General features: G+C 42.4%; 1 protein-coding gene across 1 annotated transcript in view; it reads left to right on the forward strand.

The window, feature by feature from the left end:
- LOC138276544 (histamine H3 receptor-like) overlaps positions 1 to 13458 on the forward strand; it is a 143167-nt gene that overhangs the window by 64502 nt on the left and 65207 nt on the right. Inside the window, exon 4 of the mRNA XM_069219202.1 lies at positions 5702 to 5981. Within this exon, the coding sequence (XP_069075303.1) occupies positions 5702 to 5981 (280 nt within the window). The remainder of the gene's footprint in view (positions 1 to 5701; positions 5982 to 13458) is intronic.

Raw genomic sequence — 13458 nt, forward strand, 5'->3', positions numbered from 1 at the left:
CAGTAAACGGAAAGACGCCAGTTAAGGACACGAGCAGCCGGCCGCCGAGTAGCGAGTGCTGCACGGAACACGGCTTCAAAATTGCACGTGTTCCTAAATGCGAGCGTTCCCAATTTAGACGCCGGTCACGGTAAGCCGAAAGTCTTACAAATGAAGTGGCTCTGATTTCGGTGACAGTTTTGAAATATAGCCATAGAAAATATATACTGACTAGACCACTCGTTTTTTCGCTAGAGAAAGGCGACTAGAAGCATCTTCAGTCGGCTCTTAACAGGAATTGATTTTAAACAAGTTCGGTTCCCCAGATGTGGGCAACAAGAACTAAGGTAAATATGTGTTATATTTCATTGTGCAAACTAAGTAGAGATATATTTGAAATATAGAAATTATCCAGCAGAGATAATGTTAATAATTGGGACTCTAGAATGTTTTTCAAAAAAATTTTCTGCAGTTAAGCCATTTAATTGACTCTCTGGGTGTAGTAGGACACACTACAAATACCTGGGCACTATCGATTTTAGATAGATCTTAAATAAGTTTTTAACACAAAATAAAAACATTTTGTAGATGTGATGTATATATGTATGATACACTTTTGGTGATTGGGTTATAAATGACATGTGGTAGGCACATTTGTAAGAATTCTTTTTGGTTTTCTTTTTTTAGAATTCCTTCTGCCCTTTTCCAGTCCTGATGAGGCCTTAAATTGAAAGGCCGAAACGCGTTGACTTTATAGAGTGCAAGAGCACTGGGTTTATTAAATACTTGATGAGAATATAAAGAGTGTAGGTACACTAGAATACACTAGTGTGAAAGCAATATTTAACACTAGATTAGTAAGTGTACGCAGAAGCCCAGTACCTTAGCATGCAGAAGTGGATTACATGTGAAATGTTAATGGTGACCACTATTTAAATGTATAGGGCTCATGTTTGTGTTTCTGTCCTCCTGTAATATCATTAATTGTGATTGTATAAGTCCTGTGTTTGTGTAGGTCGATTGTTATACCTAGTAAAGTACAATTTGTTATGTGTTTTCAGTCACTGTATTGTATACAAGTCTTTTCATTTTTCTAATTTCCCTATCGTTTTTTGACTATTATAATTGGTTTTGAAATAATTCTGAGTAAGAAATAAACTCAATAGTAACAGAATTCAAGACTGTGCTTATAACTTAGGTTAAATCTGTCTCTACCCGCCAATGCTTGTTTTGTTGATGCTTTATTTACCCTAGGCTGGGTTGAGTTAAAGGGTTCCCCCTTTTTGCTAATTCACCCACACACGTGAAGCACCATTTTTCTCTAGAGACTTAGGGAAATGCTAGGTGGTAGAAAATGTGTGGCTGCCTGCAGATTCCAGGACTTTCCCTCACAGAAATACAAGGAAAATGGGTGTTTTAAGCAAAGTTTGTGATTTCAAGGGAATTCTGGCAAAGGAAAACTTATGAGAGCCATGCACGTCCTGCACCATTGGACTCTCCTGGTACCAGTATGTGAAAGTTAATCCACCACTCACATTGGTTGGGTTTAGCACCTCGAGAAATTATGGTTTCAAAGCATGAATACTTATCAAGGTATCTGAATACTGAAACGAAGCCTTCTGGAAGTGAGCCATGAAGCCACTTCAAGGCAACAGTCATTTTATGGTCCATTCACACGCCATTCATGCACAACACACAACACTTTCATACCGCCAGCCACGGGCCCAATCCAACCAAACACTGCACCCACATCAACTTACCGCTGCCAGACAAGGGCCTATCACATTCATGCGCCACAGGACGGAATACGTTTAACTACATTTTACCATCTGTCAAGTAACTTCCTCCTTCTCCCTGAACATTACCGAAGGCACTTGTAAGGAACCTTAACTAATGGCTCCCATGACAGCCATGTGAAGCTAAAGAAGACATGTTTTTCATGCACCTTTAGCACACTCACTGTGCTAAATCTAACTCCTTCCAGTCTGTGGAAGCAAGTTGAGAGTGTCAGAGTATGCCTTGGGAGGCCTATTCCCCAAACTGAGTGAGCATATCTATCTTTGCAACCAAGCCAGACATGCTGGGGAATTTTTGGAATGTTCCCTAAACTAAAGAGAACATCATGAACTATGAAGAAGGGTAGTGTTTGGCACACAGGGTAGTCCATGAGAACGGAGCATATGTCCAAGCCACCATTATGTGCAGTGCTATGACTTTAATGCACTTAACAGACAGCACATTTAACATCTACTACATCCTGATGGAGGATGAAAATGGCAAGCAGGCAAACACTCACCCATACATGTCATTGTTCTTCAGTGTTGGGGTTTGAATCCATAGGTGTAAATTATATGCATCTGTACTACCTTCAATATCTGCCTTCTGCCTGTGCAATATCCCTGTAAAAGCACACCTACCATAAACTTTTCTTACCCGTTCATGTCTCTGTCCTCATCAGAGTCCTGACTAATCCTGTATAATTGCCAAGTGAACATATACAAATGCCTTCCGCCATTAGCTACTTGAAGCTCAAGAAAACATGTCTTTCATGCACCATCAGCACACTTACTGTGTTAAATCCAACTCCTTCCAGTTTGTAGATGCAAGTTAGGTGTGTTGGAGTATGCCTTGGAGGCCTATTCCTCGAACTGAGCAAGAAAATCTACTGTTGAAACTAAGGCCGACATGATGGTGAACACATCCTAAGGTCTCTAAGATATAAAGTCAAACAAATATCCTGTCGGACTCATTCACTAACACTTCTACTTTTGCTTTGAAAGTGAAGCACAAATTGAGTTTGCACACTTTCAAACAAGTAGAAATGTTGGTGAATATGTTAAAACATTTGTTTGACTTATTACACTTACTCTGGTTCTCGTTGGTTCTCGTTGGCAATCATGGTGGTCCTTGTGTAGCATACATAAGTTCCATACCAAACACTTCAAACTTCAGTCATGCCTTCTACATCTTGCCACACCGGATACTCAGTGACAATGTGGCATGTGTTCTGTCTACTGGTATGCACAGTGAGGGGACTATAATGCATGTTAATCGAACAGAACCCCTACCACAGTCTGACAGTGGATAAAGATGTCGAGCAGGTCATAAGGAAGTGCATTATTTCCTGAAGTAGATGAAATAAGATTCTGTGGCTGCTTGCCTAATAAAACAGTGGTGTTCTTTCTCCATGCACAACCACTGAAAGATTTACCCAACGGCAGCTCCACCTCAATCGATTTTCCAGAACTTTTCTTTAGTATGATACAACATAAAGCAAGTAGAAACACAGGGGCCTGGCTGAGATGGGCACTGGGGACAGCAATAACAACTCTCCTGTTTTTTAATGAATTTGTGGTTTTCCTAGGGGCAGCAATCGGCCCACAGGGTAACCACACATATGTAAACCAAGCATTTGCATTGAAATAGGTATTGGATATTTCAAACATGTTATTGTTCTCTTCTGACAACAGTGCCTATGAGCAAAAACAAAAGAAAACTTGAGTGTAAACTGAGAAAAGGCGACCTGGCAAAATAAAAAAAGGTAGCTTGAAAAGGTAAAACTGTGTCATTTTGTTTGTCCTGCTGGGCACATTTTTGCCTGTTTGCAGGGCACTAGAGAGAGAGAGAGACATTGTCAGTCTCTTCTTCTCCTTTTCAAAAAATATTTGTGGTTTCCCTGGAGGGGACACGATCACCCCGAAGCCCCCACCCCACTAGGGAGAGAACCCTCCTTTTTTATTTTTAATATTGTCTTCACAGGTGCAGCCTACTTACAAGGGGGCTGACCACCCCAGAGCAATCCCTGGGGCCTAGTGCTGTTTCCTGGCCATGGATCGTGGCTGTGCCACTAATCCACAGCCAGGAAATGGTGCCAGAAAGGCATTGATGATAAGGGGAGACTCTCCCCCTTCCATTGATGTCTCCCTGGCATCTGGGGAGGCTGTTTTGGCCTTTTTTACCACCAGAGTGGGGAGAGGACACACACCTGCTGCTTGATCTTCCAGTAGGGAAAAAGTGTGATGTCAGTGTACCACAAGGGATGGGAGGGGTGAGACGCGGAAGCTCTTTCGTTTCTCCCAAGGGGTTAAAAAAATCCTCTAGCGCAAAACAAAGGAGGATTTTTAAAACCCCTCCCTCGCATCACCCACTGATTGTGGCCTGCACAAGGGAGGGTGTGTGTGTGTTGGCCATTGGCCGACACATGCACTGATAGAGTTAAGAAGGGACATCCCGAGGATGTCGCTTTCTATTTGCGAGTCACAGTGGAATGTATGATTGTTTTGTGACTGTGAATGCGGTTGAAAAACAATCGCAGCTAACACCAGTTTCAAATTTGTGTCAACCCATTCGCAACCTGGAAGGGATCCTCGCAGGACCCCTTCCCCTTTGTTGATGGAAGCAAAAATACTTTTTCAAAGCAGGCAGTGGACCACTGCCTACTCTGGAAAAATGAAAAGAAAACTTTTTTTTTTTTTTTTTAATGGGCTGCATTTCAAAAAACAAAACTGCTTTATTTAAAAAGCAGTCACAGACATGGTGGTCTGTTGTCCCCATCAGGCCACCATTCCTGTGAGTGTGGCAATTCCCAAAGGGGTCGCAAATTGCAACCTACCTCATGAATACTAACAAGGCAGCTCATTTGCTAACCCATTGGGAATCGCAAAATGTGTCTGAGACACATTTGTGTCTTTCATTTTGCGAGTCTCTAATTGACAGTTCTTGTTGATTACCCACACATTTCAGAAGTTATAATCCTTTTGTAGGTGAATAAACATATTTGCTTTTACTTGGGTGTTACAAAATGGCTCCTTCATAGCTTCAAGTGATTCAACATGCTGTATCTCATTTGTAGCCAGGGCACACAAGAACATTGGCTCAGATTTATGGAGGCCTAGCGCCATTCAAATGCTGCGCTGATGTGGCACTGGAAGGGCAAAAACACTATGCCATATTTACAAACCCCTTGCACCACATTATGCCTGTGCCAGGCATGATGTATACAATGGGCAACATTCCGAGCTGGGGGGGGGCGTAAAATGGCACGAAGGAATCTGTGAGATTCCTTTGCGCCATTTTTATCAGCATTAAAAAGAGGTTCCCATTGTGTTCAATGGACTTCCGGGTACCTTACAGGATTAGCGTCAAAAATGTTGATGTTAGTCCTCCACAGCACTGGCCTAGTATCAAAAATTATGACGCTACACATGGTGGCGTTGAGGGGATTAAGGGATGCTAGAAAAGTGGCGCTGTATTAGGTGCAGCAGCACTTTTCATAAATCTGGCCCATTGTTTTTTTATTCTGAAGGCACTTGAATCATGGTTAGGACCTTAAATCTATTAAAGATGTGCTACATGATCCACAGGGCTATCCAACATCTGGAATTAAACCCAACCCTTAAATGGTGCTGCCGAGTGGGGACACAGCTTTTTCACTGCCGCCTTATTCTTTTGATGGCTTACTCAGCACTATTTAAATGCCAATTTTCTGAAATGTTGACTGTTGTTTAATGTGTTGACTTTCACAACCGTGGTAACATTGTGAGAGTACATTTGATTTAAATATTTGATTCTAATGTAAAATGTGTTTGCACACGTGTACATGATCCTGCTTGATGTGCAAGGCTGCTGTGTTTACTCTGAGCACACATGGAAAATAATGTAAAAATATTTTCCATTCAAAATACCTTCAGTAATTAATGGTGGCCTCTATTTTGACTTTTAGGCCTTCTATCGAGCGGAACAGAACAGGACAAAACCTGCCATAATTAAGATGGTGGCTGTGTGGTCTTTAGCCTTTATTCTGTACGTACCAACGATTACATGCTGGGAGTACGTGGCTGGGTATACCAACGTCCCGGATGGCGAATGTAATCCTGAGTTCTTCTATATTAGATATTATAGACTTGGTTCAGCTGCTGTGGATGTCTTCATACCATTTGCTGCAATCGTGTATTTTGATTTGAGCATCTACTGCAACATAAGAGCTCGCTCCAGGAACAAAGGTCTGCATGCATCAAGCGCCTGTGCAAAATGTTGCTACCAAAACAGGGAAACAATATCAAATGTTATGCAAGCAGAAAATAACTCTAATACAGATAGCAGTCCACCAGTACTTACAAAATCTTACAAGTGCAAAACTCCATTGAAAAATAATCTTATCATTTCATCAATCAGACAAATAGGATTGACGTGTTGTTCTGCATTGGGTTCTAATAAGACTACAGAAAATGTATTCACAATATCATACAGCAAAATTAAAAACTCACGGCTAGCTGCGGATAAAAACATAGCCAAGTCTTTGTCCATCATCGTATGCATTTTTACTATCTGCTGGATTCCGTTCTTTGGCCTCATGGTCATTCGTGAATGTGTAGGGCATACCAGCATTCCTTTGGTCTGGTATGATATAACAAATTGGCTTCTCTGGTTAAATTCTTTAATTAACCCCTTCTTATATCCCCTATGTCACCCATGTTTTAGAAAAGCATTCTCTAAATTACTTTGTCTGAATCGAAATTCATTAAGCAACGACTAAATGAAAGAAAAAGAAGTGTATCTGAGCAGTCGCCGCCTTGGAAGAAATTCGAGACGAAGTGGGAAATGGCAGAAGAAATTCTGCAAGCTGAGCGACACTTCTTCATCATGCGACAACAGACCTGATTCGCAGAATAACATATCCACGTTTCACCCCTGCATAGCGGAAGGAACTTTGCAAGTTGCATGGCAATTCTTCATCTCAAGACAAGGGACATAATTCGCTCATTTCCTGAAACAGAATGTCCTTGCTTTCACTCCTGCATGGTGGCAGAACTCCTGGAGACCTGGAAGTCACAGGCTTGTAGGAGTAGTCCGTAAAATGCAGTTATGGGAAGAGGCTCCTTTAAAGAAAAATCACACCTTATTGAGTGAAAATTCAGTGAAATGATTAAGGATTCACTGAATTGAAGATGTCAGCATTATATTTAAATTACTTTAGGCCATGATTTATCCTTTTTCACGCAAAACTGCGCTAACGGAGTTTTGCGTGAAAAAGTATACTGCTCGCTAGCGCCATCCCAAGTCGCCAGCCAGGCATCTTATTTATGGTATGACGGTAGCCAGCTGTAAGGCCCGACTAGTGTCATGAAAAGGGACACTAGCCGGGTAGGGGAGGCGTAGGGGGAACAGGAGGTTGTGTCTCAAAGGATGATGCTCGTCTGGTCAGCGGCATAAATAGGCCTCTAACCAGACTAGGGTCATCCTTTGATGCACAACTCCCAGGGATATGACTCCTGCCTTAATAAAGACAGGAGTCACGCCCAGCACCCCAATGGCCATGCCTAGGGGACATAAGTCCCCTGGGCATGGCCATTGGGCCCAGTACCATTTAGGGGGGGCCAAGTTAGTCCCCCCCATGGCACTTTAAAATAAAATTGAAAATACTGACCTGAACATACCTGTCTGACCTGGTATGGGGACCCTCCATCCACTGGTGTCCCTCTGGTGTGGGTGGGGGTGTCCCTGGGGCTAGGGAAGGGCACCTGTGGCCCACTCTAATGTCCCTGACCATAGAAATAGGTCCACAGGTCCCCTGACGCCTGCCCTGACCCAGGCGTTAAATAATGGCGCTAAGCAATATTAGCAACATTATTATGACCCCCTTCCCCCGTGCTTGATTTTAGCATGGGGGGATGAATATAATGTTAAGGCCATATAGTCATTTTTTGCCTGGGAACACCTACCTTTAATCTTATTGACACAAGGTAGTTTTTCCGCTAGCAAAAAATGACTTTAATCCTATAACTTTGGCGTTAGACAGTTCTAGTGTCAAAGTATAAATTTGGAGTTAGGTTTGCACCGAATTTGCAAACAAAAAATGACGCAAATTTGGCGCAAAGTAAGTATACATCTGGGCCTTTGAGTGACACATTTGACATTGGCATTTTCCATTGAGCATGTTACTGTTCAGACTGCTGTCCTTCCACATTCACTTTTGTATTTAAATCATTTTATATATGTTTAAAAATAACTCTTGCAAGAAGAGCAGCTGTTGCAAATATTTGGGTAGCTGCCACATTTTAGCATCATAAATATAATACATCGGTAAACTACTTACCGAGACAGAGTAGCCTTCTTTTAACTGGTATTTTAAAAAAAAAATCAGCAGTTGTATGTATGGATGTTTTGCATTAAAAAAAACATTTTATAAACTAAGAAGAGTTCTCGGTATTTTTTTACTCTTAAAATATGACCACAGTTTATAGAAACAAAAAAAAAGTTCATATATTTTCTTGGAAACCAAACAAATCTAGAAGGCAATTATAGATAGAGCTTTGCATGGCATTTTGAAACATTCATAATAAAATAGATCTATGCATTTATAATATAGTTAATTGACAAAGTGAACTGTGGCACTAGCTCAGTGCTCAAAATGCATGCAACACATAAGTAAACACGTGTAACCATACTTGATTGCAGATGTACAAAAGAGGTGAGGGAATTATATTGAAGGAAACATGTTGCCACACAATGCCAATAAATAAGCAAAAAATCATTAATAAACTTGAGGCAGTCACCCTGATGCAGCAATCTTTGGGTAATTATCAGGAATATCTGAAGAATGCATTAATAACATGTTGAACAACAGAAAAATATAATGGATAATGATCTAAGAATAATTCAAGGTCTGTCAAACAAGTGTGTTTACCTTTTCTATATACAAGGTAGGGAAAACTCTCTTGGTGCAGGCCAAGATCCAAAACGTAGCTACTTTTTTCAGAAAATTACAAGAGAGTTTCCGTAGCAAATAGAAATGAAAAATATCTGTAACTATAGAAAGAGGACAAGGCCTATGAATTGCTTGCTTTCTCACTGAGTGGCGGGTAATAAAAACACATGTTTACTGTAAAACGCGCACAACCACAACTACTATGTAGATGATTTAATCTGTTTAATAAAGAAAGTAAGATGTGATCAATGAAATCATTCAAATAGGCGTTTTGGCAAAAGTATGAACGTACATTTGCTACTGCGGTTTAAGGCAGAAGCATATGCTGTCTCTAAACTTGTTTACTCTGTATGTCCACCTGTGTCTCATCTCTTCTGCATTCAAGGCTTTGACATCTATGTGTATGCCTGTACCAGGATGCTTGTTTCTGCTCCAGAGAGGCCCTGGCCTGATAGTGTGGGCTGGACTGTTTCCTTGGGATGCAGGTTCAAGACAGATTTGTGTATGACTGGGTCCAAACTGGGGTGGCGTGGTGAGCGCAAAACAATGGATTTAGGCCTCGAAGTTCAGGCTGGACTATTCCCAATGGGAGCAGGGTCCAGACTGATTTGCATATGGGGAGATCCAAACTAGGGTGGCATGGTGAGCGAACAAATGATGGATTTAGGCCATGATCTCTGTACTTGGGAAGTATTTGACATTGTTTATCATTCCATCCATCAATTTTTCTTTTAGCATTTGGCACACTGAGTGTGATATGTATGGCTAGACGTGGGTCCCATGCTCCCCATGCCACTGGATTCAAACTATCAAGGCTGATGAGAGGTGCTATCCTGAAAACTGGTCCTAGGATGCTTGTTTTTGGTCCATGGAGGACCTGGCCAAGCAATTTGGGCCGGACTGTTCCAACTGGGAGCAGGGTCAAGACTGATGTGCATATGGCCAAACTGGGGTGTCGTGTTGACCAAAAAACTATGGATTTAGGCTCAAATCTATGTACTGGAGGTGAGTGTTTGACATTATTCAACATCCTGTCCATCAATTGTTCTTTTTGCATTTGTCACCCCAAGTGGGACGGGTATTCGCAGATTTGGATCCTGTGCCTCCCATACCACTGGATTCAAGATATCCTGGCTGATTATGAGTGATACCCTGAAACAGATCCTAGGATGCTTGTTTCTGGTCCAGGAGGGTCTAGCAGTTCAGACCGGACTGTTCCCATTGGGAGCAGGGTCAATACTGCTTTGCATATTGCCAGGTCCAAACTGGGGTGCAAGGGAGAACAAAAAAATAATAGATTTAGGCCCATATATCTGTACTGGGGGTGAGTGTTTGACATTGTTCAGCACTATGTCCATCAATTGCTCGTTTTGCATTTGTCACCCTGAGTGGGGTGGGTATGGCTAGACATGGGTTCCCATTCTCGCCATGCCCCTGGATTCAAGTTAACCTGATTGATAATGGTTGATACCTAGAAACTGGTACTAGGATGCTTGTTTTCTGTCCAGGGAGCATCAGAGTAATAACCGATTTGCATATGGCCATGTTCAAACTGGGGTGGTGTGGTGAATCAACAAACAATGGATTGAGGCCCAGTGGGAGCAGAGTAAAAACTGATTTGCATATGGCCATGTCCAAACAGGGGTGTCGTGGGAGCCAACAAACAATGGATTTAGTCCCAGATCTGTGCACTGGGGATATGTTTGACATTGCTCAGCATTCCGTCCATCAATTGTTCTTTTTGCACATTAGAAAGTGGATATTTTTCTGCTGTCATTGTCCTGTGTGCCTACAGTCTGTCTCAAATACACATCTGGCCTGGGCTAGTGACAGCTACACTTTTTCATTCCCTTCAGACACCCACAATGCAGGATAATCAACTGCATCTGCATTCATCTGCATACTGTTGGGTCTTCCTGGGGAGGAGTTTGGGAAGGGCTCCCAATTTTAAAGGATAGTGGCCAGACCATAGATAAATGGGCTTATTACCTCCCACTGATAGTCAGGAGCCAGGGCTGGGCTGAAAAGGGTACCTCAGCACTTCAGAGAAACCTTTACGAAGTCATCCCCCACATCAGGCATTTTTTTGTTTCAGTACTGGATCTCTGACTCTCCGAAAATGAGTACACTTCTGGACTCCAAGAAACTCTGCTAGAATAAAGACAGCTGTGTGTCAGGATCACCACTCTGCCAGGTTTGACTGTTCCCGGAAACTTCTGCTCTGCCTTTTCGTGCTGCCCAGCCTGCAGATTTTTGCACTGTAAACTAAGAACCAACAACCACCCCCGGTGTGACTCCATGGGCTTGTTGGCTTGCCCCCTGTTCTTGCAATGTCCGAGGGACATATAGACATTACCCCATACACCTCTCATGACAGCCGTGTGCACAGACTCAGCCGAAGTCTCTGTGCTGGAGCGCGCTGGACTGCCACTCACCTTTGTGTAACCCGCACATTGTGTACCCCCAGGCCGCACCACTACTGGAGAGGAAAAGCCCCCACTCAACAGCGAACAAGTACTACACAGCCTCTTCCAAGGCATCTTCATCTTCCTGGAGGCACAGAGAGATGATAGGGTCCCTGGATTCCCCTGCCAGACAGAAGCACGCTGGGTGTTAGGAATGATCATGTTCCTGTGACTGGGGCAGTTTTTTCCCCCGCCTTGCTTGTGGACCTCTAGTAATTACCGGACACTCGCCAAGTTCTACGACAACATCAGCTGGGAGCTGTATGGCATTTTCTTTGTGCCTTTCACATGCTAATGCATGGCACCTGACTGCTCTCCGGAAAGGAGTGCAAGTGGGAACCCTTTTCTGTACTTTCTCAAAAAGAAGCACATTCACATTGCAGGGTTCTTCACATCATGTTGAGCCACACATTTTGCTAAAAGCACTGCTTTTATAACTTTAAAAAGTTAATATTTCATAACTTACTTACTGGGCTTTTATAATTTTAGTCTTGGTTTCCTTAGATAAATAATCTTTATTTTTTTATAGACCTCTGTTGAGTCTTCTTGTGGTTTCTTCACTGTGATTGCTGCTTGTGTGTTGCGCCGAATACTTTTCACATTGCCCTCTAAGTTAAGCCTGCCTGCTCCTTTCCAAGCTACCAGAGGGTGAGCACAGGTTAATTTATGTTATGTATTTGACTTACCCTGACTAGTATTGTGGTCCCTACTTGGACAGGGTGCATACCCCTGCCAACTAGAGACCGAATTTCTAACAGAGGTCTAATTAATCAGCATAGTTAAAAGTAGAAGCTGAAATAGCAAGTTTATCTTCTCAAATATTTTTTCTGTCAACCACAGTGTTTCCATTACTGATAGCTGTAGGCATATGCTTTTGTTGGCATGATCACTCCCATTTTGGACTAGTGCTGCAGGTTTTTAAAACTCTGCATTGGGACTCTGCTAACCAGAAACCAATGCATATACTATGACCCCTAAAGCATATCAAATTGGATAAACTGTTGATTGACACATCTAACTGACCTAAAAGCCTCTGGCATATGGTACAAAGTGTACCCAGGGCATGTTAGTTAAATGTCACCTTTGTGTCATCTACTACAGTGACAATCTAAACATGACAGCAGGCCTACCACTGTATCCTCTCTATGAAGTTTTAAAACTGCAAGTTCAATCCATCAAAATAATGTTTGACGGACATAAAGCCTTCTTTCAAATATTATTAAGTCACTTCTAAGTAGGCTTTACTGGCAAGTGCATGGTATTTAAAAGTAGGACATGTAAAGGTTTAATGTTAAACATGTTCCTATATTGATAAAGCCTCAAAACCTACTTTCACTGCAGCAGTGTTAGCTGTTTCGTAGGGAAGCATTTTGATAATATATTAAATTAAATAATGTTATTTCCACCAAGGAAACAGCTATGCAATTAATTCTTATATCTTTTTAAAACTATTATAACAAGCCCAATTCACTTGTATAGCTTGTTTTGAAATAACAATTTAGCAAAGGGACTTTTGGAAAGTTGCCTTTGTCCTGTCTAAGCCGTTAGAATCACATTGGCCTGAGCTTCCAACTGTCAAACAGAAGGTAAATAACCTCTTTATGAGGTGTTTCCTTGCTCCTAGATCTGAGCAAATATTTTGGGTGAGGGTAGGTGTACTGTTCTTCTGGCAGGAGAGCCATCTGGGCTGTGACATGATTAGCTCCACAGAGGTTACCCTGTCACAGGCAAATGTTAGCTGATACCTGAGCAGGGACCACTTTTGTCCAGTGTGCCAGGCAGGCATCAAACCCAGTGGGAGAGAAGCTGCCCTCAGAACTGGTTAGAAGTGACCACAGAGCAGAAGTTGCTCAATTCCATGGCTCTACAACCTCAGTGGGCACAGGAGTTCTGACAGAGATGGAAAGGTTCTGCCTCATTTGCTTTTGAGTAGAGAGGGGAGAAAATAGTGCGAAAATGTGTAGAATTTCCCCTGGGAACTTTTTCCCTATTGGTTGGGGGGGCAGAAGTGACCCGCACCAACAGACTAGTGCCAGGTATATTTGGGTCACCCTAGGCAGCCCTTTGCAGAACACTGCTGGACCTATGGAAGACAGAAGACGAACTGCCCCCTGCAGTTGGGGCCTGTGAAGAGACATGATGGAAGGACTTCCCCTAACTTGTATCCTGGCTGAGAAAGTTCACTCTAAGGGTCAGTTGGCTAACCTCCTGTTAAATTACACATATATCATACATGCTACAGGAAGCCATTTTCCTGAAGAGTCTAGCTGACCAGTTCCAACTGGGCCTGGCCTGGATTCTGCTGTT

The sequence above is a fragment of the Pleurodeles waltl genome, chromosome 2_2 (assembly GCF_031143425.1).
Source record: "Pleurodeles waltl isolate 20211129_DDA chromosome 2_2, aPleWal1.hap1.20221129, whole genome shotgun sequence".
Classification (NCBI taxonomy): Eukaryota; Metazoa; Chordata; class Amphibia; order Caudata; family Salamandridae; genus Pleurodeles; species Pleurodeles waltl.